Source organism: Genypterus blacodes, unplaced genomic scaffold (genome assembly GCF_046128005.1).
Source record: "Genypterus blacodes isolate CSIRO-AG114 ecotype Tasmania unplaced genomic scaffold, CSIRO-AGI_Gbla_v1 ptg000109l_1, whole genome shotgun sequence".
Lineage (NCBI taxonomy): Eukaryota > Metazoa > Chordata > Actinopteri > Ophidiiformes > Ophidiidae > Genypterus > Genypterus blacodes.
This window is the reverse complement of record NW_027466913.1, coordinates 303672-330837: the sequence shown is the minus strand read 5'-3', so window position 1 is coordinate 330837 and position 27166 is coordinate 303672. Positions and strand designations below refer to the sequence as shown.

General features: G+C 48.3%; 1 protein-coding gene across 2 annotated transcripts in view; it reads left to right on the top strand.

Moving 5' to 3' along the window:
- sntg2 (syntrophin, gamma 2) overlaps positions 1–27166 on the top strand; it is a 47019-nt gene that overhangs the window by 17105 nt on the left and 2748 nt on the right. For both annotated transcript variants that reach the window (XM_076161026.1, XM_076161028.1), the window contains 7 exons: positions 885–964; positions 9954–10078; positions 13561–13690; positions 15277–15315; positions 17276–17392; positions 19855–19926; positions 20424–20633. In XM_076161026.1, the coding sequence (XP_076017141.1) occupies positions 885–964; positions 9954–10078; positions 13561–13690; positions 15277–15315; positions 17276–17392; positions 19855–19926; positions 20424–20633 (773 nt within the window). The remainder of the gene's footprint in view (positions 1–884; positions 965–9953; positions 10079–13560; positions 13691–15276; positions 15316–17275; positions 17393–19854; positions 19927–20423; positions 20634–27166) is intronic.

Below are 27166 nucleotides of genomic sequence, written 5' to 3'. Positions count from 1 at the left end.
CTCATTCAACCAGAGAACAGATGTCTGAGGCAGAAGGTTTGACTCTGACTGCTGTGTGGATCTGGAGCTATAGGAGGAGCAGAGAGTTCCAGCTGATCCATGCAGCAGGCTGAGCTCTCTGCTTCATCTACAGCAGCTATATGGGATGAACGTCAGTCACTACGCTGCATGACTGAGAGTGAAGAACCGAGACTGAACCAAGGGGAAGATCCAAAGCTAGAGGTCAGATTGAAGTGTCATCAGGTCAGCATTCATCTCCAGGCTCCTTCAGATCTGAACTCTGTGGGAACATCACGTCAGGCCCACGCTGAGTTCATGGTTTAGATGTAAACAATAGCTGTGACAGACCGCAGATCCCAACAACATCAACAACCAGCAGCACAAACCTCTAACGGCGAACGTGATCATCCCTCATTATGAAAGAGCACACAAACACACTCTGACAGACAGGCCTGAGTATTTCCCGAGCCCTGGGAGCGATCCAGGCTGGATGTGTTGCTGCTGCCGCTCAGGTTCTGCCGTCGGGCTGCTTGGCTGCAGCGTCGTGTGTGTGTGTGTTGCCTGAAGATGAAATGGTTCAGGTCATGTTCTGTCTAAGCCGCTCTTTGTTTCGCCGTGGCAACAAAGGCGACAGCTGGAGAGGCCCTAGAGCGTCTCCCTGTAACGCCTGCATGGCATCATATCACCCAGCAGCATTTGTCTCCCTTTGGACGGCGGCCGCGTTTGGACGGCAGATTAGAGTCGGGGATGAAGCTGCGGCTCGTTAGGTTGCTCTCCTTTTAAGAGAGAAAATCCATTCTGCTTTGGTCTGAAGGGATTGGATAATAACAATAACACAAATAATACTAAGGTGTGAGAGTAATTGATTGTGCCGTCTGTCTCAGGGTCTCCCGGGCCGTCCACTGATCACAGCAGAGTGTCCTCTCCTCTGTTCGACAGCGGCCTCCAGCTCAATGGAAAAGAGGTAAGTGAAATTGTTTGGTGCTGCATGTGTGAGTGTGTTGCACTGTGTTTGACTCAAAGCCACGGAACCATGTTAAAAACATTGTATGTACCTGGTAGAGTGACTTTGCAAAGTGTAAAGTAAGACAGGGAAAGTAGAGACAGGTGAGGGGCAAAGTGTGATCCAGAGGGGCTCAGCAGGCACAGAGGTGGCGTCCCGGGTTGGGCGCCTGCTGATGGAGGTGAGGAGGTCAGACGACTGATCTGAGGCGGCGTGTTGACAGTGAGCGTCTCTCAGCGAGGCCACGCCGAGGTCACTGAGCGCTTTAGAGGAAATGTGTCCAAGCTTTGAACTGGTGGAGGTGTGGAGGGGTGTGTGTGAGTGGGTGGAGGGTGTGAGTGAGTGGAGGGGTGTGTGAGTGGGTGGAGGGTGTGAGTGAGTGGAGGGGTGTGTGAGTGGGTGGAGGGTGTGAGTGAGTGGAGGGGTGTGTGAGTGGGTGGAAGGTGTGAGTGAGTGGAGGGGTGTGTGAGTGGGTGGAAGGTGTGAGTGAGTGGAGGGGTGTGTGAGTGGGTGGATGGGTGGGCGATGCTGCGGAGATGAGAGAAGGACGTCCTGACAGACTCAGACTCCATCCCTGTTATGTCAGAACCATCATCGTCACTCAAACTGTCTTCTTGTCATCTCCAGCTTTTGTCTCTACAGTCTCCAACCTGCAGCCTGAGTGCAAACACCAGAGAGGAGGCCACAGCTTTGTGCTTTAACACCTTCACCGCTCTGAAAAACAATTACCATAAAATCAGAGCCTGGAGGGTTTGGAGCGTTCATATAAATCTGTATTCACTCAGTGTGCAGGCTGTTGAAACGCTACGGTGTTTTCCCGAGGCTCTGCCGAAGCAATAAGCAGGTTCATCTCTTAAAGTGGCTAAAGTTCAAACAAGAAGCAGAAGGTGAAGCATTTTGTACTGTGTGAGAAATGTGATCCAGCATTCAGAGTTGAACAGATATAGAGCTGTAGCCCATTAAAAAGTCTTCAACTCGCAGAGAAACTCACCTGGCGACACCAGCGGCTGCCGGGCTGCACCTTCACGGCGGGGGGCAAACCTGCTGACTCGGCTGGTTTCAGGGAGGCTTTCCCGTCCTGACTAATGTCCACACACACTCACACACACACACGCACACAGCTTACAGCACACACTACTCTGTATCGCAACCCAGCCCGGTAACAGAACAGGCTCCAGTGGGTCAGACTCACCACCGTATCAAACCTGCATCATTATCTGGAAACAAAGCCCGGAGACGGTTGCTATGAGACGTCTTGGGTTTGTCCTTCGTGCTTTGGCGATGGCTGATTGTGTCGCTGGTTTCTTTCTGGCAGCAGCTTATTCTCCAGACTAAAGTGTCTTATTTATAATGCCGGGTAGTAGATGACAGTTTAAAAAGGTTGAATAGGGAGAACGTGCTGAGTGTAGACGTGTAGTCAGTGAGGTCACATCAGGGGCAAAGGTCACCTCATTCACATCATTGTGCAGCGACGGCGCCTTACTACTCCTCTGACTCTGATTGGGCTTTCGACGTCTATGCTGTAAAGTTTGGTGGAACAGTTCTGGAGCGTCTCTGGCGGTTGAGTATCACCGTGTCGAGCACATCCAGACCTCAGAAGCATTTTGTCAGCGATCAGCTTCACTCCGGCTCGTCTCGTTTCTCTTTGTCTTCCAGGCGATGTGAAGCAGCAGCTCTGTGCAGCCGAGTGTCTCAGTTTGTTCTCTGGGTGGGCGGCGGGAGCGCCGAAGCGACCGGGCGTCTTCATTCGGGGCGAGCGGCCGCCAGCTGGGCAGCGGCGCTATCAGCTGTAACCGGAGCCCTCTGCTCCTCTGTGTGGACCTCAGCTCATACAGATCCACTCTGACACAGACAGTGAGAAATATGATAACAGCCGCAATATGGAGTAATGTTTCAGCTGTCGGAAATGTGCTTCCAAACTTTATCAGACCGCTGTGCAGACGTCTCCTGACGGGGGGGAGGGAGGAGGGGGGAGTGGGTCAGAGGATGGGGAGAGCAAAGCACACGCCAGCGGGAGCACAGGGATCCAAGGGAGGTGTGGTGGTTCAGGCTCTGTCAGGGTTCTCTGCTGGGCCCTCAGGGACGTTGGACTTGTGTGTCGTGCGCTGCTCATTAACTCATGTCTCTACTGCTGGAGAAACACGTCTAAAGTCTAAATACTTGATGATGATCTCCTCTTCCTCCCTTCTTGTTTTTTTGCCTCATTTTTACATGGAGATAAGTTTCTCAGACTGGTTCAGCATCCATCACACTCGCCTGTTTCAGACTCTCACTCCACAGAACACTGTAGGCTCAGAACTTATCAATCGAGCTTAGTCCTAAACAGCTTTGCCCTTAAAATACACATTTCCGTTCCCAGGTGGCTAACACAACACGGCGCGTGGTCACATGTTAAACAGCCTCAATCAGAACGTCAACACCCCTCCCTGTGGGATTAAAGGGTTAAATGACCGACGCTCTCCCGCTGCTTGATCCCTGTGTCCTCTCCTGCCACAGCGCCGGGTGATTGCTCACTTTAATAGCAGTGGCGTGAGGAGAATGGGTCAGTATTTGGCACAGTTGGTCGTCTTGTTTAAGTTCTTCGCAGGTTTTTCACTTATGTATGCGACAAAATCTGCAAACTGCGAGGAAGATGAGATGTTGCCGCACGGGTGATTCCACTGAAGTAGGGCTGTGTGTGTGTGTGTGTGTGTGTGTGTGTGTGTGTGTGTGTGTGTGTGTGTGTGTGTGCGCGTGTGTGTGTGTGTGCAGTCCCCTGGTAACCTCCTTTTCCCCTGTTCTACGCTGCTTTTCAGCATAATGGGGAGAGAGAGTATGAGAGTAAGAAGCACAAAGAAAGAGGAGAGATGACAGGCGGGCAGGCGTGCAGACACTTAAAGCTCCAGTACAAAATGGAGACAAACCCCAGCCTGGTCTCTCTCTCTCTCCATCCTGGGTCTCAATTTAGCCTGTCAGGTGGAGGGGGAGCCGGGTTGTGGCGCTGGAGGAATGGTGGAGTGAGAGACGCTGATCCCGGCACTCTAATAGCTGAAGAAAGCTCCAGGTGTTCCTGTTCTGGCTCTGCGTGTGCGTGTTCACGTGTGCTATGCGGTTTAGTGACCCTAACACACGCAGACACAAACATGTCATGACTCAGCGTGACCCAATAAGTCATCAGGCTCCGGCGGGAACGTTCTGGTCTTAACTTTACGCCGTTAACTTTCCTCATGGCAGAGATCTTCTTTCTAAAGCGTAGAAACAGGAGCGAGCCTCCGGTTGTTTACGCCGCTGTGGAGTGAGTCTGCTCGTCTTACACGTAAAGACTCAGACCCTCTTAAGGCAAATTACTCGTGTTTGCCAGGATAAGTTGCAAACTCATTTGGATGTTCAGAGTTTAACGATTCTCCCTGATGAACACTGGAGTGAAAGTAGGACGACCTTAACTTTGTGTGTGTTTTCTGGGTTGGTCGTCATTAAGCTGCTCTGCTCACAGGAAGTGGCCTGTGATCGTTCAGCCTGACGTCGTTGACCCCAGATGCTCTGGCTGACGTGCAGGGTGTTGGTTTGAGACGCTCTGGCTTGGGTTCCTGTGCGTCACTCTCTAGCTGCGGCTCTAAGCTCCTCGTCCTCCACAGAATTCTGGTTTAGTCAGAAAAGCTGTTCGCTCCTTTCTGTGTTTGGTTTCTGAGAGCAGGAAGTTTGTGTAGCGAGCACAGATGGGAAGCGTTTCAATCCGAGTGACGGACGTGTTTAATGGCTGTGTCATTGTGTGTGTGTGTGTGTATGTGTGTGTGTGTGTGTGTGTGTGTGTCAGGAATGATCGAAACACACAATTACGCTCAGGAAAATATCTTTGTTTGTAAATTCCTCAGAGAATGAAAACAATATCACAGTGATCGTTTAGCAGAGATAGAAAGTCGTTCAATCGTCTTCACCGCAGAAACTATTCTGTGATTTCAACAGATATTCTGCTGTGGGTTCTTATTGATGTTTTTATTTATCTTGTAGGTTTTTACCTCATCTTATCCATCAGGCTCACACTCTGACTTAAAGCAAACATTCTTTACACTGAAGCTCACACTCATCTGCTCCATCTGTTCCCTCAGAGTCTTTCTTTTTTTCTGGATCTATACCTCCTTAGTGTGAAGGAGTGTGGAAGCTGCAGCTGCATCCTCGGGTCCATTTCATGTTTCTCATTCCCAAACCTGGCAGCACTCCGGCACTTTAACTTAAACGGGATGAGTTCCTCTCAGACGCTCTCAGGCGGCCATAATAAACTTTGTTGTTGAGGAGGAACAACTTGCTAGATTAGGTTTTTCCTCGTCTAAGTCCGCACCGGGAGGAATCGGAGAGGGCGAGATAGAGGGAGGGGGAGAGAGAGAGAAAGAGAGAGGGAGGGGGAATGAGAGGGAGGGAGAGAGAGAGAGAGAGAGAGAGAGAGAGAGAGAGAGAGAGAGAGAGAGAGAGAGAGAGAGAGAGAGAGAGAGAGAGAGAGAGAGAGAGAGAGAGAGAGAGAGAGAGAGAGAGAGAGAGAGAGAGACAGAAGGATGAAGAAAGAGAGGGAGGGAGAATGAGAGGGAGAGAGAGAGAGAGAGAGAGAGAGAGAAAGAGACAGAAGGATGAAGAAAGAGAGGGAGGGAGAATGAGAGGGAGAGAGAGAGAGAGAGAGACAGAGGGGGAGAGAGAGACGGAGAGAGGGAGAGAGAGAGAGGGAGAGCGAGAGAGAGAGAGAGAGAGAGAGGGAGGGATGTCTCCATGGAGATGAGACCTAATAACCTGGCTGGTGGTGATGCGTTCATGGTCAGAAGCTTCATGTCACTTTGCTCTTCTTGTCTCTCCGTCGCCCTCAAACACATCAAACAGAAGTTCAGCTGCAGGAAGTGAGTCTGAACACGCCGGGGAAATTTAAAGAAACATAATAAAAAAAGCTTAATATGTGGAAAAGTTGATTGATTGATTCTGCCTGGGTTGAGTTGTTTTCTTCCACATCATCCCGTCGCCGTGGCCACCAAGGAGCTTCTGCTTTCACCCACATCTGCTCTGCTCGTTTGTTTTCTTTATGATTAGGTACTGATCATAAAAACAATCAGGATCATCATCATCATCTTCATTATCTTCATCTTCATCTTCATCTTCATCTTCATCCTCATCCTCATAATCATCATCATCATCATCATCATCATCATCATCATCTTCATCATCATCATCATTCTTCTAATTCCACTGTCACCCTGCAGTCTGAACCTTCTGGGTTAGAAACTCCAAAGTTTCCATTTTTCTCCCTTGGTGTAGTTTCACACTCCTGCCTTTGCCCTTGACCCAGGCACCAGGCTGCAGACCTGTTCTTGCCCCCCTGGGTGCTGCCGTCCTCCAGCACCTCAGATTGATGGGCGACTGTGTCCTTGGTCCTTATTTATCCTTTTCCTTAGACGTACACACTCCTGTTGATTTATTTATTTGTCTGGGAGTAATTAGCCTTGTTCCTGGTTCCTTCTCCATTATGTGAAGTGCAGACTGGCAGGCAGGTTTGCTTCTGCTTTGGCGTCTCCTCAGCACAGGCAGGTGCTTTCAGCGTAATCCACTGTGACAGGCCCGTAGTTTTCCATTTCCTGCCGTCTCACCTACTCCCTGCAGAGCGCCGCTCGGGAGTTAACTGCAACATTTTGTTCTGGCTTGACATAAATGGAGCAGGGGATGATAATTTCTTCAGAAATGCAGTAATTACTGGCGAGGAGCTCGACAGGCGACTGCATACTGACGTGTTGTACCGGAGCGCTGACGTGCCAGGCAGCCACTTCTCCCCCTGCACCTTTCTCCACTCGGCTCTGTTAAATGCTTCTTCCTCCCCCCCCTCCCCACTCTGCGCCGGGGGCAGGTGTGATGATTGGTCTCTATAAGATCCATCTACGCCGCCATGTATATTTTATTATCGGCCCAAATTGAACCGGAGGCTTAGTGGAGTTTTGGGGCGGTTTTGTTTTGTTCTGCCGATCTTTTGACTGTTTGATGTTGCTAATAATGCTTCCTTCACTTGATGGCTGAGCTTGTAACTCATTAGATTAAATGTAATGCATCTGTTCTTCATTAGCCGTGCTGTGATTTGCATGTAAATGTGGCGCCATCAAAGCCTTTGTCAACATATTCTGCTGCAGGTCGTTCCCAGTGAGCGATGTGTGACGCGCTGTTGTCAGTCTCATTACAGCGTCGCAGTGGGAGCCGTGTGAGAAGACAGCGCAGTCCTTTGGTGTTCAACGTTGTCATGCCTCCTTTCCCCTAAAAACACAGATATCAAACTACTTCTAAATTAAATTTCTAATGTGACAGCGAGAAACAACTGTCAAGCTGAGACGGTGCCGCTTTTAATTAATGTAGACTTTAACATTTGAGTTTTATTTATGGGAATGTGTCTTTGTGTCTTTGTGTCTCTGTGTCTTTGTGTATTCAGAGCAGCGTTGTCAGTCTGTGTATGTGTTGGGTGACATTCATGGCTCCCAGAGGATGAGTTCACATTGATCCCATTGCTTCCCTCACATTTTCCATTTGTTCAGCTGCTATTCTTGACAAGGCAGCAGCACTTCCACTGAACCTTGTGTGGTAAACGGAGCTCCTCACAGGATGGAGCCTCATGTCTCTGACCTCCTGGCCTCAGAGGAGCCATGAGGATTCACACAAACAGTTCTAGTTGTTTTCTATCCAAATTGATGATACAATAACAAGATGTGCCTGGATGAATATGGCTCCGATCTGAGAATGACTGACCTCTGCTTCCGTCTCGTGATCACCCAGAGAAACAGTCTGAATGGTTCTATGACCAATAGAGTAAAAAATGTAATAACTTTAAAACTATGATCCAGATGAACCCTAAACTCTACTTTAATGTTCCTCACATCCACCTCTCTGTAAAATCTCATTAAAATCCATCCACAACCTTTTGAGTTATCTCACTCACACACACTAACACACACACTCATTGGTTTTGGCCAAACGTAACATTTTGTGTTAAGAAAGGCTAAATTGCCTCCTACATTCTCCAACTGCAGCTTCCAGTTGTTTTTGTTTTCTGTTGTGTAATGAGGATCGGGCCCCGCGGGGCCTCATGGTGCTGCCACACTGGCTGTAGGCCTTCACGTTTGTCATGTGACACCTGCATGTCCTCAGTCCGTTTGGGTGAATCTGAGTCCAGCTCAGTGTGTGACAGGTTATTAGCTGCTGGTGATGACACACACTCCTCTCTCCGCACCCAGACGTCTCTATCTCCTCCTCCTCCTCCTCCTCCTCCTCCTCCTCCATCCTCTCTGGAGGCCATATCACAACATTTCACTTTGCAGAGCTCATTTGAGGGATTTAAAGCTCTGTGAGGAATTCCGTCGCTCGCAATAATATGAAGGTGGAAGCGACACTTTGGCCGTCATGGCAGTATTCTGTCAGAGCTGATGTGGGCCTGCAGTTATACGGCCATCATCAGCAGCCCATTCCCCCGTCCCTCGTGTGTTTATCTGCCATAAAAAGGCAGCGTTACCACACACACAAATGACAAAACAAGAGAAAGATACAAGTCTTTTACATTCCCTGTCAATGTTTATTATGGTTATAGTCCAGACATCCTTTCAGTGTAGTTTATGTATTTTCCTGTGAGCATCTCTGCCTGTGAGCGGTCGGAGCTTCCTGACAGTCAGAGCCTCCCACTGTCGGCTTCACTCCAGGCTCACTGTGTCCAAAACAATCCATTAAAAAGAGCTCATACAGCCGTAATGCCGCCATTCTGAATGGAAGCCATTGATTTAAGCAGCACTTGTTCTTCCCCCTAATACCATTTTACAATGCAGCAATCATAGCAGCTGAAATTGGATCAGAATTAGTTTCATTCTGTCAGAAACTAATCTCCCTGGGTCTTTTTATCCGTTTTGGGTTATTTCCTCCAAACTCCATGGTGGAGCTAAAGCGGTGTGTGTAGGTGGAACGTGTCAAAAGAGAGAGACAGGAGATCTCTGCCGTACTTTCCATCGTATATCACACTTCCAGGTTTGCAGTTTGAATCTAAAGACTAAGAGGTGCAGCTCGCCTCAGATCGCTCGGTGCCATAATTAGCGTCTGTCCTGTCGCTCTGCATTTAAAGGAGGCGACTGCATGAAATAGCTTCAGTGTGCGCCGGGGAATCGCTTGAATTAGCAGCTGATTAAATCCATTGATTGTTCTGAGGAGAAGTTGAGAGAGGAGGAGAGCAAATAAGACGCATCTGGGCTCCAGTGGATACACGGCTGAGTCATAAGTGAATAAGCAACCACTCTGAAAGCAAACAGCTCAGGCCTCACTCATGTGTCTGCACTCTAAATGCTGCTGGGGCTTTTTCTGTGACCACTGCTGGGCCCGAGCGTACGCTGACGGATGGAGGCGGTGGACGTTGGCCTTTCAGTGACAACACAGTGGAATAGAAACTGTGAAAATTGTTCCTTTTAAATTTCCATTCAACTGCAGATGAAATCTTGGATGGAAAAAAAAGAAAATAATACAAGTGCTGCCTGAGAGGGAGGCAGAGAAGTGACAGGCCTGCAGGGAAACACTCAGACTTCAGCTTCAGACTGCGGCAGGTTCCCACGGAAACATGACAGATCTCATAATCAGACCGAGCCCTGAGCTGTGTGTTGTTAAATCATTTCCTTTAAATGTGACACGTGACTTTGATTTCATCTTCTTACTTAACACGGTAGCACTATCTCACACACTGAGTGAAAACGGAGGTGAGTAATGTAGGCGGGTGGATTGAAATGCATGATGATGTAACCGATGCACCTTTTCGGGGTGAAAGTCGCGTTCTGACGACACAAACTAACAAAAAGAACAAAAAGCTAAAGTCACTTTTTAAATGTCACAGTTGATTATCTTATCTTAAGAAAGTCTTAATGTATGCATGTAAGCTTTTGCGTGTGTTGGAGGCAGGAAGCTCAGTTCATTGCTCATTTGTCTCACGCAGGCTCCATCGCCCCCTTTGCCCTCGGCTAATGAACCAAAGTATGAGAAGCGCTGGCTGGATGCCGTCTCTCTGCCCCTGCTGATGGCCAGAGTCTCCAGATGCAAAGCCGGCACCGATAACTCAAGGTAAAAGTAATCCAGCGTGATGTCATTCAGCTCCGAGGTGCACGGCTGTTGGCTTAGCCGGCCAGAGGAGGTTAATGCCAATATCTATGCACGGGCATAAAGGGATTACAGGGCGACCTGTGCTGAGCTGGCAGGCCGTGGCTCAGCCTGTGGGGCCGGGACGACGCCCGGCTAACATGTAAATGTGTTTGATTACTGTGTCTGTCCCGTCCTATTGATTTACATATGAGCACGTAAGATCCGTGTTGTTTGCTTATTGAATCAGGGACAGATGAAGACATAAGCCCAGCAGGTGTGTTGATGAATGCATGAATTACAGGAATGTTTCTCACAGCTGTTGAAGGAGAAGGAGAGACAAACACAAGGTGGAGATGTGTGAGGCTGTATTCATACAGCATCGTCTTCATCACATCCAGGCCTTTGATCACATCGTCTCATCTGCATTAGTATGAGATCAGGAGTCAGAAACGGGGAAACGTCATCAAATGTGAGGAGGAGAGACTGACAGATTTATTTAATATCACTTTTATTTATCTGTAAACATTTCATCTCAATCCAATGTTATTTTATTATGAAGGTTTGTTTGAATCAAATCAAATCTATCAGCAGGTTCTAAACACACCTGTAGTGCCTCAGTGATAATGTTGGGTTGTGGTATTTGCCATAGTGATTGATGCTGTGGTACATAGCTGTTAACCCTCTGTCCTCCACAACGCTGCTCCTAATAAAGTGACCACTGTGCGTTTATGAAAAGAGACTTCAGCGTCATTAAAAGTGCTTCAAGGTTAAACGTGTGTGTGTGTGTGTGTGTGTGTGTGTGTGTGTGTGTGTGTGTGTGTGTGTGTGTGTGATCTGATCTGAGGAACAGATTAATACATTTGATTGAAGGTCATCAAATTTAGACTTCATCTCTCCAGACGATCAAACCTCTTAGTGTTGTGTTGAGTCCTGCTGATGCTGAAGTTTAAGAAGAATTATAAGAAAGAGATTCAATCTGAGGCCCCAGACTCATAAACACATCAAACTGCCAAAACAACAATGATCAAATTAATCCAGCCAAAGAGCCGAGCTGATGCTCATGTTTACTCATTTAACACGGGCCAGTGTGTGTGTTGGTGTGTGTGTGTGTGTGTATGTGTGTGTGTGTGTGTGTGTGTGTGCATGTGTGTGCGTGTGTGCGTGTGTGCGTGTGTGTGGCCAACAATGTTCATCTTGAATGCACAAAAGCTGAAAACCTGCTGAAGTGTCTCCATGTTTCTGTGCGGATCGCCCGCAGTGTAAATAAAGATGAAAACATTGGAATCTTTATTTTCACGTCTGTGTTTTACCAGTAACGTTTCCTCTGAGCCCCTGCTGGTTTGACGTGAAAGCAAACACACTATCTCTGCGCTCTGAGCCTCAGTAATTGGTAAACGTGACACATTTTCACACGAGTACACTACAGCTAACAGCTGGACTCCTCTCCCTCTCCCTCTCCCTCTCCCTCTCCCTCCCTCCCTCCCTCCCTCTCCTCCTGTATTCTTCTTCTCCTCACGTATCACGCAGCGTGCTCCTGGGTAATATGTCTCTGTGTCTCCGCTCTGTCTCTGCGGCTTTATTACCGCTGTGTCAGCAAGCCAGATTCGGTGATTCGTGCCTTTTGGGAAGGACGTCCATGTTAGGAAAGAATCCCGTTCTGTGTTCAGTATTTGTTCCTGAGGAGGATTTCACGTCTCTGGTCCATTTTCCCTCACATTGATCATCCAGCTGTTCCTCTGATGAATCTCTTCACTCCAGCTTTTCATTCGTGTCACTTTCATCCTTTCGTCACATTTCCCCACCAATTCCCCAGGCTTTGCTTTAATTGGATTTGATCTGCACGCTATAGATGATGTCACACTTCAGCACATACTGGCTGTGCCTCTGCGGGCGCCGGTCGCCAGTGGACTAATCAGGAGACGTCTCTGTATGTTACCAGACTCCATCTGATGGTGGGGGTTGATGGGGAGACGGCGTGGAGCTAATCTGGGTCACGCATGCAGACACACTAACAGCTTGCACTCTTGTTAAATCCTAAAGATGACATGTGAGTCCAGAGGAACTGACCTCTGGGGAGGAGCCGGGTCGGTACACAGGCGGTGGAACAAACCGAGTTTGTACCGCGTGACCTCCAGGGGCGAGGTCTGTCTGTCTGTCTGTCTGTCTGTCTCTCTGTCTGTCTGTCGCTTCAGTTCTTCAGCCTCCACCTCACATTCCTCCATAACTCCTCGCCACAAAGTTTAGTGGCCTCATTGGAACGCCGGTGACAACATCTCTGGAGTGTGGTTTCACCCGCGCTGAAATTAAATGTCAAAGTATCACATTAGGTTGATGAATGAGATCTCGGCCTTAAAGGAGAAACACAGACACACACACACACACACACACACACACAGACACAGACACACACACAGCAGAGTCCTGTGTTTCTTAACTTCACTTAGGGGTCTTTTTTGTAACGTGCACACAGATGGACTATGCTGCAATGCACACTGAGTGAAAACGAGCCGCTTCCGGTTCCGTCTCCTTCAGCCTCTGATTGGCCAGTTGTATCAGGTCTGATGTGGCCACACCCACATGTTTCATGGTTGTTGTGCTTCATATGCATTACTTTGATCTTATTCTGTTGTTTTCATTCTTTTACGTTTTTCTACTTCAATACTTTCTGCACAACAAATTCTTTCTCATAATCTTTTTCCTAAATCTCCCCTCATGTGTCCCCATGAAGGGAGGCGTGATGGAGCAGGTCTGAGGCGTGTTGCTGATCTCCAGAGCTCAGCAGTCTGTTCGTCTTTGCACCTTTGCTTAACAACTATCAGTGAATTCTTTTGGAGGGTTGCAGATTGATCACCACGTTTATTTTTTAATCACTTAAACAAGTGGATCGATACTCCATTACCTCGCTGAGGCCGAGGAGCCGACGGGCAGCAACGCCGCACCTGAATGAGGCCAAAACAACACGCGACAAAACTGTGTGTTGTTTCTGCCGCCTGTTGTTTCAGATGTTGCGCAACCGCGGCTTCTTCCGGCCATTTAAAGCATTTCCACGTCCTCACATCATCGCACTTCAAAGTGTGTCAGCGTCGCTTCTCCTGCGTCTCAGTGCGGCCTGTGAGAATACGGCCTAATGGCGAGCAGCTCCCCGCGCTGTTAAACGCCACGACACCGCCGCCGCCCGTGTCTCCTTTTCATCAGAGCTCTCGCCATTAGCTCGGCTCGGCTTTTCATCTTCTGGAAGCTTTTGATGTAAATATTTCAAAAAGTCCTCCAAGTTCGCCCCCGACAGAACTGAGATCAGCGCTGACGTGTCGGGACGCAGGAAGTCGCGATCGCGGCCCTTTGTAGCGAGCGGACGTCTCACCTCCAAAGTAACATGTGTGATTTAATGAACCGTTCTTGCTTCATTGCGCTCTCAGGCTTGTTCTGCTCTGTAATTCTGACCTTTGACCTCTGCCCCTCTCCAGGTCCAACTGTTTTGAGGTCTTTGTCTTGGACGGAGCCAACACCAATATCCTACAGTTTTGCACGGCGGCGGAGAGCACAGACTGGCTGCAGGCCATGAGCGCCAACATCCAGGAGCTCACGCTGGAGAATGTGAGTGTGTGTGAGGGTCACGAGTGTGTGTGTGTGTGTATGGAGCGGCTCCTGTAGAGCGGCTCCTGTAGAGCGGCTGGTAGAGCGTCCATAATGAGCAGATATGATGTCTCTGCATGCGTCTCCTCACAGGAAGGATAAATATATAAAGTCTGACTCAGCAGTGTGTTAACGTGTGGAACGTTTTCTCAATTCTACACAATCTCTGCTGTTTATAGAACGAAATCATTGAAAGTCTTAACAATAAGTTTGACTCCCACTCACTCACTTATTTATAAAAGTTCTTTTTTCATCATTCAGGGACAATATCATTTCTTCCTCCCTCTCTCTTCCTGTTCTCTCTCTCTCTCCCCCCTCTCTCTCTATCTCCCTCCCGCCCTCCCTCTCTATCTCTCTCTCCCTCTCTCTCTACCTCTCTCATTCTCCCTCTCCCTCTCTCTCTCTTTCTCTCTCTCTCTCCCCCATTCTCTCTACCTCTCTCTATCTCCCTCTCTCTCTATCTCCCTCTCTCTGTCTCTCTCACTCTCTCTCTTTCATACCTAATTAATGAGTGCTAAGCATTCATTCTGAAAGTGCACTTCTCTCTCTCTCTCCCTCCTCTCCCTCTCTCTCTCTCTATCTCTCTCTCCCCCCACCCTCCCCCCGCCTCTCTCTCTCTCTCCCTCTCCCCCTCTCATTTCCTCCCATTTCACTCTGATTATCACACTGATGATGCGGTGTGTTTGGGGCGAGGACGCCTGCATGCGTGTGCCCGCCCGCCCGCCCGCCCGCCCGCCCGCCCGCCTGCCCGCATTGCACAGCTGCCTTTTTTAAGGAGTGTGATTAATTCATGCCTTGCATCACCTAATTACGGACGTGGAGTGTGATTGCTAAATGGCCAATCAGGATGTAATTGTGTGCCGGCGTCGGGAGAGCGGAAACTTTTGTTTTAATGACCTCCAACCTTTAAATAGAGCGGTGACACGTCCTGGCTGCGCCTCACATTTGTCATGGGCGGCACGCGGCGGCTGCACGGCGGTGATATCTGATGTCTGATGTCTGATGTGGGGCTTAGGGGAGGATTATGTGAGGCTGCTTGGGAGGCTGCACGTTAGTTTATTAAGATGCATTTAAGCAGCGGGTGAGTGCATAAGGAAACAATCTGAGGAGCTGAGATGGAACTTGTTGGTGTACCAAGGTTTCTTTATACTTCACTTCCAAGTGGTGCGTTCAGGTGCAAACGTGCTTCAGGCTCTGTGTCTCTCTGCAGGCCGTCCAAGGACAACTTGGTCCTTTGTACTTCTGCTCACTTCATAGTTTGGTCCCTTCTTCCACTCGCTCTTCGTCTTCCTTGCTCTCTTATAATGAGCGCCTCAGTCGACTGTACGTTTCTCTCTCTCTGCTGCCCCCACTGGCACCGACTGGAATAACAAGGACGAGTAACACGACCACGCCACACTCTCTCTAATATATACACGTATATATTTAAACATCTGCTGACACGGTGGATATTCCAGCAGGAAGCTGTGACGAGGCCACACTGCTGCTGAATATCTGCAGGTGGAGTTTATGATCACTGACTGCTGCTTTGTTTTATGTCCTCATAGATCAAGATGATCAACAAATACTGCTCATCAGATGATCAGGTACGCTGACACAGCTGTGACCTTAGACAAAGAGAGGATGATGATGAAGATGGTGCTGATGATGATTATGGTGATGAAGATGATGATATTGATGTTGATGATGAAGAGGATGATGTGCAGAAGATGATGATGATGATGATGATGATGAAGATGATGTTGATGGTGTTGATGATGATGATGATGTTGATGATGAAGATGATGATGATGAAATGCTATATTATGACGATTATGATATTGTATTCCTTATGTGGTCATGGACTTGTGAGCGATCGTTCAAAGTGCAGAGATCAATCAGACTTTAGATCCTTCCTGTATTGATTCTTCATCAGTTATCCAGATCCTCCTCTTCCTCTATCACCGCTCGTATTAATTCTCATCGGTTACCTGCAGCGATATTGAGAATATGAACACAATGTGCAAAGTAATTAAGCAGAATGTTTCAGCGTGACTCCTGTGGTTTGTTATGCAGACCCGCTAATTAAAATGACTTCGTTCTGACGACTGAATACAACCGAGTAGAAGCACGACAGATCACCGCAGAGTGTGTGTGTGTGTGTGTGTGTGTGTGTGTGTGTGTGAGGACGGAGCGTCAACAGGAGGAAAAGACATTTTAATGAAATGAAACATATGAGTGGAGCCTTGATCTCTGCTTTCATCTCATCTTTTAATTTATTAGCTCTTATTAAAATGCGTGAATGTGCATTTGCTGACATATTGTGCAAAGAGAGTAAATGGTGTTTGAATGTAAACTGCAGCCTTTTGGAGTGAAACCGACACTTGGTTGTGACTCCTGCACGCTGGAAACTGAGTGAGTTGTTTAATCATAGAGATACGGAGGAATTTATTTCACTTATCCTCTCTGTTTAAGACGGTTTTGTGTTGTTATGATGAACTTGTAACTTTCCTGTCAGCCCGTATTGATGAGGGCGGTGTTTTGTCCATGAATGCATCGTCTGACTGGCTCCTCTGCATGCTGGGGTCAGCCCGGCAGCATCGGATCAATCGCCTCTGCTTTAATCACTCAGGCTATTTTAGGTTTCGCCTCCTCTTCCTCTTCCTCTTTTATCTTTGTGCCTTTGTCCTGCCAAACAACATTCTGGCAGTGGCAGGTTTGGTTCTACGAGGCTTTACACGCATGGCGCTCTCTTTGTTTAGGAGCGGACAGATTGATCTCACCTTTGTGTGGTTTAATCTCTGCTTAAAGGGTTTCGGAGATGAACAACTTAGATTAGCTTCTGTTTTAATTAGCTGCTATTTGTATGGGAGCGTGATTCTTGTTCAATCTGAGCGTTTCCCTTCTGCTGCGGCTTCCTTAATCTCACCGGGACCAAACTTCACAACGACCTAACCCTGCACACCGACCTAACCCTGCACACCGGCCTGACCCTGCACACCGGCCTAACTTACTGTATCTTTTAGCAACCAGAAAGCTGCACAAAAAACATAATTTGTGCTTAAGTGGATCTGTCGTGGAAGCACTTTCCCATTAGGCGACATGCCAAAGAGGCACAATTAGCCGGCCCACTAAACCATGTGGAGCTTTCTTCCTGCAGCAATGATTCATCACACACACACACACACACACACGCACACACACACACACACACACACACACACACACACACGGGCACGAGTCGTATCCTGGTGTTTAATTATGAGTTGGAAGTGAAAACACCAAAAATCCCATAAGCAGTGTTGGAGTGAGCGCAGCAGATGAAGCGGAGCACAGAGGCATTCTGGGACATAGCAAAGGTGAAGAGTTTGCTTTCTGCTGAGCGTGCAAGTTGTCTCTCCACAGCGTTTCATCGAGTCTGAGCCGCCGAGCCGGACCTCCAGTTTCCCTCCTCTGACAGATTGAAGTGAAGTGAAGTGTTACAGAATCCAGGTGTTTCTCTCTCTCTCTCTCTCTCTCTCTGTCTCTCTCTCTCTATCTCTCTCTCTCTCCCTCTCCCTCTTGTAGATTGTGCACATGGGCTGGGCCTGTCAGAGCGCAGAGGGACGAGCCGCCGGCCCCTCGTCCGCATTCAAGTTCCTGGCGCTGAGGGGGCCCCATTTTTATATCTTCAGAAGCCCTCCGGTATTTACATTTGACATTTATTCATCATGTTAAGAGTTTAACCTCATATCACAGGTGCATCTTGGGTTTCCTTTTCTCCAGGCTTTGGTTTTTGGCTCAGTAAGAATGTTTTATTTTAGCCCAGAATCCCAGCCTCCAGTTGGCCTCGCTCCCCCAAAAATATGTCAGTAAATCAGCACCCTGGATGCAGCTCAGGAATCAGTATTTGGATCTGCAGCGGGAGAAATGTGATGGTTTGCTGCTGCTGCTGGCTGATGTGTGGCGGCCCCCCGCTGAGCCGCACGCCCTGTTGTGCTTTAACAAGCTGGCAGCTCCCGCAAAACGCCGCGTGCTTCACTTCTAATTATACAGGAGCAATGACGAGGCCAGTCATCAGGCGAGTCATCAGGCGGGCGTTCGCCGGTGGATCTGTATTGGTCACGGACGTACCTGACAGCCAAACCGGGGCTTTACCATTCTTTACATTAGGGGTGTTTGCTTGTTCTCCATCCTTTATTAACTTCTGGATGTGTGTAAGGAGAAAGTAGAACCCAAAGAACACAGATTTAGCAAACGGTCGCTAACCTGGTTTGTATGAGCAGCATGTATAGTTTGTGTTGAGCTGAATAACAATGGGTCACACACACACACACTCCTTCTCTCAGCCTGGCCAGGGTTCTGTCCTCTGCCAACTTGAACAGGTTTTTGGGTCGGTGCCCGCCGGAGATCAACGCCTTGCATCTGTAGCTCTTCTCCTGCCCGCTCAACGTCTCAGCTCAGCTTCCCTCTCTCGTATGTTACAGCTGCCCAGATTGCACTCGCAGCCAATTTCCTCACACAGCCGTACACACTCTCAGAGACGCCCATCCCTCCGTCTGTCTGTCTGTCTGTCTGTCTGTCTGTCTGTCTGTCTGTCTGTCTGTCTGTCTGTCTGTCTGCTCACGTGGCAGAGACGAGCGTCCGCCCTCTCACGCTGCTGTTGACGGCCTCAAACGTGCCGGTGCTGGAGGTTTGGTGAGCCGTCCTTGGGTTCTCCTGGGAAATCACAGCCGAAGAGGGAAACATCAGTGCTGCAGACGCGTTAATGGGATTGTGGATGAATTTCACCAGGGAAAAAAAAACATCAGAGGTGTAAACAAAAGTTTCAGTCTTAGGAATCAGAGTCACAACGCCTGTGTGCAGCTAAGGATGACACACACACACACACACACACACACACACACACACACACACACACACACACACACACTCTCACACACACACACACACACACACACACACACAAACATTACATCAATAATAAATGTGCATCCAACGATGTTTTAAAATTTAAAAGCAGATATGATTAAAGGAGAAACATCCCTTAGCTTCATTAGATGCTTAAATGTAATTGCAATCATTTCTTCGGTGTAGAATCTTGTGTTTCCTATTATTTAGCTTTGGCGTAACTTTGGCGTAACAGTTCCTGATAGTTATGAAACTGATTTTGAAGCCCTTTTCTTTTACCATGTCGTATAAATGTGTGATAGCAGGTGTTTAATATAGGCGGCCTGTTTTACCAGCAGGTGAAGGAGCAGGAACAGACGTGGTGAATCGTTTTCCCTGTCTGATCGTGGCCTCCCTAATCCTGTTTGGGGGCTTTTAGCCGGAGGAGTCATGATCCGCGGCTTTAATGGAGGACATTAAACATAATGGATGTTATGTGGAGTCCTTAAAATTATATTTTCAAAGCATTATGCAGCTGGTGGGCTGTGAAATAGCAGACTTGTCCTCTGGCTTTTGTTGAAATATGGCATTAGGCAAACAGAGGAGTGGAGTAATGCAGCAGGGGCCGCGTTAGTGCACGTAGGGTTAATGAAATAATAAGTGAATATAAGCCCGTCAGAGGAGGCGCTGCCTGTCAGAGGAGCAAATGGCTCAGTGCAGCAAAGAGAGTAGAAGCATCAATACAAACCAAAGCAGCAGCCACATCACAGTCATCAGTTTGGGTCTCGATGGAGCGTCTGAACCGGATCAACACCTGAGATATGAAAGGTCACACTGGGAAAAAGAAGGAAAATGTAAATGTGTTGCTGTCATGGAAACATGACAGCAATCATGTGTGTGTGTGATTGGAATATTTAGTGCAGTGTGAGCGTCATGGATCCTGGACAGGAAGTCTGCTGCTCAGTGCTGCAGGGTCTCAGTGTGCTGAGGGTTTACATAAAGTGACATAATGTACTATGAAGAGTGTGTGTGTGTGTGTGTGTGTGTGTGTGTGGTGGCGGGGTTAAAGGGTTCATGTATGTGTGTTGTTGGTGTTTGCCTGTCTTGTTTTGTATTCTGCAGCTGTGAGCAGCACAAAGGGATAAATCCTCTCTGCTCAGTCATCCGGGCCAACTCTGATTTACTTTTATCATTTGGATAAGAATGTGCAGCTTTAAGCAGAAAACACTTTGATATTCCTGCTCTTCATCTCACAATCCTTCATGTTTATCTCTCAGATCGGTGCCTCCGACTGGGGACGAGCCGAGACCACCTATAACCTCTATGAGGTTCTGTTCAAGGTCCACAAGGTACGTGAGACTCCCGTCCTTCCTTCCTTCCTTCCTTCCTTCCTTCCTTCCTTCCTTTCTTTCTTCCTTTCTTTCTTTCTTTCTTTCTTTCTTTCTTTCTTTCTTTCTTTCTTTCTTTCTTCCTCCCTCGCTCCCTCCATGCCTCCGTTCCTTCCTTCCTTCCTTCCTTCCTCCCCCCCTCCCTCCCTCCCTCCCTCCCTCCCTCCCTTCCTGTCAGATGAGGACGTGCATATATGAAAGCGATATCTTATTAAAAAGTGTGAGTGAATTCATAACATCGACCACATTTCCATAAAGAGAAAGTTATATAAAAAGCTCCAAATTGCATTATTCAGCAAAACATAGTATATCATAAATATCATAAACATTTTAGTGAGTGTGTGTTGCAGCCGTGAGTTTGCACCAGATCAGCTTGTTAGTACAGTAAAGTGTGACATCACAGAGAGCTGCTCCCCGTCAGGCCCGGGTCTTACAGGTGTGTTGTTGTTGTGTTCCAGCTGTGGATGGCGGAGGACTGCTGGCTCCAGGCCAGACTCTACTTGGGACTGGAGCATTCGCCGGAGCCGCAGGACAACGAGTCTCTGTGCTTCAGCATCCTGGTGGGCCACGGCCGCAGCCACACCTTCAGGGTGGAGCTGGCCAGCGACCTGGCGGTGTGGGAGAAGTCCTTCCAAAGAGCCGCCTTCATGGAGGTGCAGAGAATCAGAGTGAGTACGTCCCGATGATGGAGGTGGGCGGGGCTTAGGCACTGTACCAGAGATCACAGAATCATGCAACACACAATCAGCTGCTTTGACCAACATATGAAAGGAAATCAATGTCTGCCTCTGGACCTTCCACACACAGATACAGATACAGATACATGTACATACACACAGAGTATTCATCACTATATACACATTTCGTTTGTGTGTTCTTGTTTGTGTGTTTGTTTGTTTCCTATCGATGTGCAGGGGCCCCCCCCACACACACACACACCACATTGATTCATTCAGACAGGCTTTGTTTACGCTCCTAGGCACTCAGATATCGAGTCCATTTGTAATTCATTTCATTTCACTCACTTATTAAAGTCATGATAAATCATTTTCAATTAATTTATGTGAAACAGTTTAGCAGGAGAACAAAGCGGTGAAAGTGCACTGATGGGAATGAATTGTCAGATGTCAGTTGTCGAACACTTCTTCCACATTTAGATGTAATTATGGATGTGCTAAGATGTTGAGTCTTTTGAGTCTCGTGTGGTTTTAATGTTTAATAGAGAAGCAAAACTCTGAGGTGAAGCACTTCATGTTTCTCATTTATAATGTAATAAAGAGAAGTAAGTGTTTATTCTCACGGCGCCCTGACTTTAAATAGAGTAACTAGTTATAATAAAATCTATTGATGCATAGTGAATATCCATATATGTCCTGAAAGTATAGAGTTGTTGGTGTTCCAGTCAGAGTTGTGGAAGTTTAGGAGGTGGAGTTTGAGTTTGTGCAAATGTTTTCCAACATGAGCATGAAAATAGTTGAATAAAGACTAATTGGAATCCTGCTTTTACATTTGATAGCAGCTTGTTTTGGTGTAATCAGCAGTTTTCGAGCAGTTTCTCAGTTGTTTACACCTGCGTCTTCTCATTGAGGCTGATTTAATGTCAGAGCTTCTTCTACATGAGGGAAAGTTCTGCTCAGTTATTTAGTTCTGCCTCTAAAGTACTGAATGGCACCTCAGACAGGAAGCTGGTCATCTTTCTGTTTCCCATAAATGTTATTGTTAATTTAAATAGGTTTAGCTTCGGGACGCAAAAGAATTATTCCCACGCCAATGAGCCATTAAATTGCCTCTCAAGCAAATATATGCAAAGGAAATCATTTGCATAGTTTAGCTGCGTCTGCGTCCGTCAAGAGGCTCTGCAGCAAACAGGAGGCGGTGAGCGTGATGAAGAGCAGCTCCTCACTTCACACTGCTGTTTCCCGCATTATGACGACGACTTGTGGCTCAGGAGAACTTCATCTGGGTAAACTGAAGCCGAACACAGCAGTGCGAGTCGCTTCCATGCTTTACACAGCAGAATGGGATTAAATACAGGAAACCCTGCAGCTGCTTCCACTGCTCGCTACACAGAGCCTTCACTTTAAACATCTGATGGTAAATAAACATTAAATACAAGAACACTGAGTCGTGAGTGGAAGTGAGAGTGCGGCTGTGTGCCCTCCTGCGCCCCCTGCTGGTTGGTTTGCACGCTCTCTTTAGGGTCCCAAAACTAAATCGCTGCAGGAGGCGACGTGATGTTTGAGCAGGAGGCAGCAGGAGGGAACATGAGGGAGCAGGAGGGGGCAGGAGGCAGGAGGCGGCAACGTGATGTTTGAGCAGGAGACAAGAGGAGGGAGCAGGAGGCAGGAGGGGGCAGGAGGCAGCAGGAGGGAACAGGAGGGAGCAGGAGGGGGCAGGAGGCAGCAGGAGGCAGCAGGAGGGAGCAGGAGGTAGCAGGAGGGAGCAGGAGGGAGCAGGAGGCAGCAGGAGGGAGTAGGAGGCAGCAGGAGGGAGCAGGAGGGAGCAGGAGGGGAGCAGGCCTGCCGCCACACGCTAAGGAGGTCTGTAGTGGAGTTTGGCGTGTTTGTTTGTCAGTGGGGCGCTCCAAAAAGTTTGGAGGTCGTATCTCAGTGAATCTTGGTGGGCATGAATGTTGGACATGATCCTGGGAGGAACCCATGACATCATCCGGCATTATGGTGGGGCTTTAATTGCCAGTGGGCGTGGCTTATTCTTCAAATTGATAACGAGTTAACTGTCATCATTGAGAGGTGGAGTTGTAAATGGAGTAATACTCTGCCTTGATGGAGGTATGAGCTCTCTAGTTTTGCGCATTAAGGTGAATGAGGAAAGGAAATAGGGAATCCTCCTTGCATCAGCAGCTCAGAGTCACTTTGTAAACATTGCATCAGCTGTATTCTCATGTATGCTTGTTCTTGTAGTAGCAGGCGTTGATTGATAGATTTGATATCAGTCAAAGCTGTGAGTTACACTTCAGACTTAGGAGACAAACTGCTGCTGGCGGAGGAACTCAGAATGATTAACCAGCACGTTACACTCTCACTGTACCGCCGCTGACGTGCTGGAAGAATTGCTTAGCTGCAGCGATTCAACAAAACGCTCGGCGGCTCTGTGTGTGTGCGTGTCTGGGCTCTTTAAACACACACACACACACACACACACACACACACACACACGCACACACACACTGGCAGTGCTGTGTGTGTGCAGACTGCAGAGCTCCAGGCAGACTGAGGGCGTGCAGGTTTTACAGTGACGGAATGAAACGGACGAGGCTACGATGTTACGAAGCTAAAGAAGTAACAGCCAGTCATGATTATTCTGTGACGCTAAACTCCAACCTGCTGTGCCTCTAAAGTGAGGAGTTTTTAAATCAAAATGTTTGCTCTCCCCGTCCTGACACGACTTCTCCCTGCTTATCTGTTCTCCAGCTGACTGCACTGTTACTCCTCTATAATTAATCCTCTCCATATATGATTCTTTATTTATTTCTCCATTCATTTAAGAGTTTATTTCAGATGGCATTATCTTCCAAAGCCGAAGCGTCAGTGCGATGAAGTTGTCGCGTCGCGTCTCGCTTCAGTCGGCCGCACGACGCTTCCTCTGTAAAGCTCGGCGCTCTTAATCTCTTAATGCAATCTCCACTCAACATCAGGCCACGCCACATCAGCGTCAAACTCACAGATTGATGCCGACGGAGAGGTCGGCTCATTTACTGGAGGGCAAACGTGTCAAAGAATATGAGAACACAGAACCCCTGTGATGATCGGGTCAGCTGCTGACGGGCTGCGACCCCAGACACGCCGCCTGTCAGATCATCGGAGGAGGAACTCTGTCTGCTCGCTTTCTGAACTTATAACCCTAACCCTGTGTGTGTGTGTGTGTGTGTGTGTGTGTGTGTGTGTGTGTGTGTGTGTGTGTGTGTGCGCGTTAACCCTCATTTATATTCATATATAGTCTTAACTATTACAACCTGCACCTCTGACGCACACGGAGGCCTTCAGGCTCCATTAACCTCCAGGGACAGACTTCTTCTTCCTCTTCGTCAGTGTCTCTGGTGGGCAGTGAGCCGGCGTCTCTCCTCTGAGCGTCATTCACACCTCAGGCCAGGCGAGTCCTGAGGTCACAGGGGTGTGAGGTGAGGGGGCGTTAAGAGTCGAGCCATCGTTTGAGTCACGCGAACTCGACCGAGGAAGATGATGTTGGAGAGAGAGAGGAGAGAGAGAGAGAGAGAGGAGATGGAGGAGAGGAAGTACAGCATCATTGTGTTTCTCACTCTAAGAGAGAGATGAAGAAATGAAGGAGAAACTACATCTGAATTCCCAATTGATAATCATTTTAATCTTGCAATTGAAGATGTAGACGTGATGAGTCGTTACATGTTCAGCTGTGAGAGAGAGAGAGAGAGAGAGAGAGAGAGAGAGAGAGAGAGAGAGAGAGAGAGAGAGAGAGAGAGAGAGAGAGAGAGAGAGAGGATCAATCTGGCGTTAAGTCCCTGACCAGACGTGAACCAGGCACCTTGTGATCCCTCAGACGTGTCAGACATCTTAAGCGTGGAGCACCGGTCCGTTTTTTTTTTAAGCTGAAGAATAAAGAAGACGAGCCGTCGTCCTGCTTGTCGGGTCAGAGCCTTTAGAACTCCGCTCCTCTCCGGTGCCGTCTCATCCCTCCGGTGCAGCCGAGTGAAGGTAACGGCTGGAATGCTGCAGAGCCCCAAGGCTGAAGCGGCTCGGGACCTTTAAATAGGAACATTTATAAATATTCCACAGCAGACGACCTGTCAGGCTGAATCTGAATCATTACCCAGGCTCAAGTTCTTTTCTGTGTCAACACGGGAACGAGATCTGATTATCTTTCTTTGCTTTCATCAGTCGGCTGCTGGGATTGCGGATGTGAGCGTCATGAGAGTCAGATTCAGACTCCACTGCTCACTGACAGTTTAGAGTTTGTGGTTCCATTCTGCAGAGGGGATCTACATGTGTGTGTCCTGATCTGAATGCTGTTCTCCCAGCATGCATTTGTCTCTATAGAAAGATCACAAAGCCAGCATCAGAGCCCCTAACAGCAGCAGTGGCGTAGTGAAAGTGTGATGTTACAGGAGTCTGTGGTGTAAATGGACTGTGATTCAGCCTGCAGCCTGCATGAGGACTCACACTTAACAAGTATCGATATTTAACAGCGGTTGCACTTTCCACCGACACCGGATTGAACCGGCAGACGATGCAAAGTGTTACTGGAAAAAAAATCCAATGGTTTCAGGGTCAAAGGTCATATGGAAACACTCAGCGAAGCACCAGTGAACATATTTGCATCTAACACAGCGCCTAACTTCATGTGGAGGAGCTTTTAGAGGCTTTTTAGTTTGTATAGAAAGAGTGTCAGTGACCTAGTTTGGACGTAAATGACCTTAAAATCACTTAAAGTTAAACTCTCAGGAAGATATCGACTGCTGCTGGGCTTTGGTGTTGTATGTTGCTATTCTAAAGCCGCCGAAGCTCCTCAGAGTGACAGAATGCTGAGCCTGGATGCTGAGCCTTAATGCTGAGCCTGAATGCTGAGCCTGAACATTAAACCTGAGGCTGGCAGAGGCGTCAGAATGAGCTCCAGTTTATCATCTCTAATCCGGCTGGTAGAGTGGAGTGATTTGTGGGTCAGAGGCGGTGATGTGACGCGTCGCCCGTGTTCATATTCAGGATTGTTAACTTGGCAGCCGCTCCTTCACGCTCCACTTTAATTAGATTGTCCCGAGTCCAGATGATGGATGGAGCCGGAGCTACGGAGGGACTTTGATGAAGGCGAGAGAGACGTCAGAATAATTAGATTACAGATTACTGGACCAGCCACTGTTCTTCTTCCTCCTCCAGCTTCATCATCACCTGGGTTAGTGGAGGTCAAAGGTGGAGCCTGGATGAAGTTACTCTACATTTATCTGTAGCCTGTGTGTGTGTGTGTGTGTGTGTGTGTGTGTGTGTGTGTGTGTGTGCATGTGTGTAACTGGAGACATTTGAAGACTTCCTTTGATTGATTTGTTTGTATCAGGGAGCGACATGCTATCAAAAAAAAAGCAGCGATGGACTGAGACTGAAATCAAATCAACCATCTGCTGCCTGCTGCCCGGCATGCTAACACGTGTTCCATATGTGAGAGATGTTTAAGATTCTCCCCGTGACACCTTTCATCCTCTGATCTGCCTCCACGCTGTCAGACTCTCTCTCTTTCTCCCACACACACACATTCAGACACGCTGCATCAAACCCTCCGTGTCGTTAATTCCCTCTAATTAGCGCCGTGTCGTCTCTGTTCGCCGAGTCACCGCCGAGTCACAGGTGAGGTGACGGGGACGACCTAATGAGTCCAGAGAGAGACGGCGGCGGGTACGGGACGGCACGACGCTGCGTTCGCTGCACGCTGAGCTCTGCTATTACACCGAGCCCGTCCTCCTCCTCCTCCCTGTGTTCTCAAGTGGAAGGAGAGAAGAAACGGCCTGAAACATCTTGACAGCGTGTCAGAAAAAAGGAACCCAGAGTGGATTTGATTCATCGCTTTTCCATTTAAGTGGACGACATGACAAAACAAATCAAAGCCGTGGCAGCAGAAGCCACAGAGAGCGACCCTGAGGCGTCTGCTGACAGCTGGACCGGCGTGAGGGATTCAGGGCTCAGGAAGTGGATTTCCGTGCTGAACACGACGTCATGTGTTCTCGCTGTTGATCTCTTTTGCATTTCCACAATACTGGACTGACATGTTTGCCCAGCATCGGCCTGCAGTAACGTCTCCGTACAGTTACACTCTGTGACTCAGCGCGCCGCCTGCTTCTCCTGGTCGGGAGGTGGAAAGAAAACCTCAATCCAGAAAATCCTGCAAAATCCCCCCCAAATCCTGTCAAATTACTTCAGCTAAAGCGTCCAGCACGCCGCTGAATGCCAACATGGCCGCTCAGTGATCCTCCTGACCCTGCAGAGGCTGAAAGAAGCTTCACTCCTCTTTCTGTGGGAAACGATGGAGGAGCCCTGACCGTATTTGTGTGTGTGTGTGTGTGTGTATCCACCCTGAGCCTGGATCAGGTGCTGAGGTCTAAACCCTTCTTTTATTCCAGCAGTGTCTGGAAACAGCATCGCCGTGCCGCCACAGACCGCCACGTCTTCCTGCACCGCAAAACGTGATTGAGAGCAGAATTACTCCGGTCCCAGCAGAGCAAATC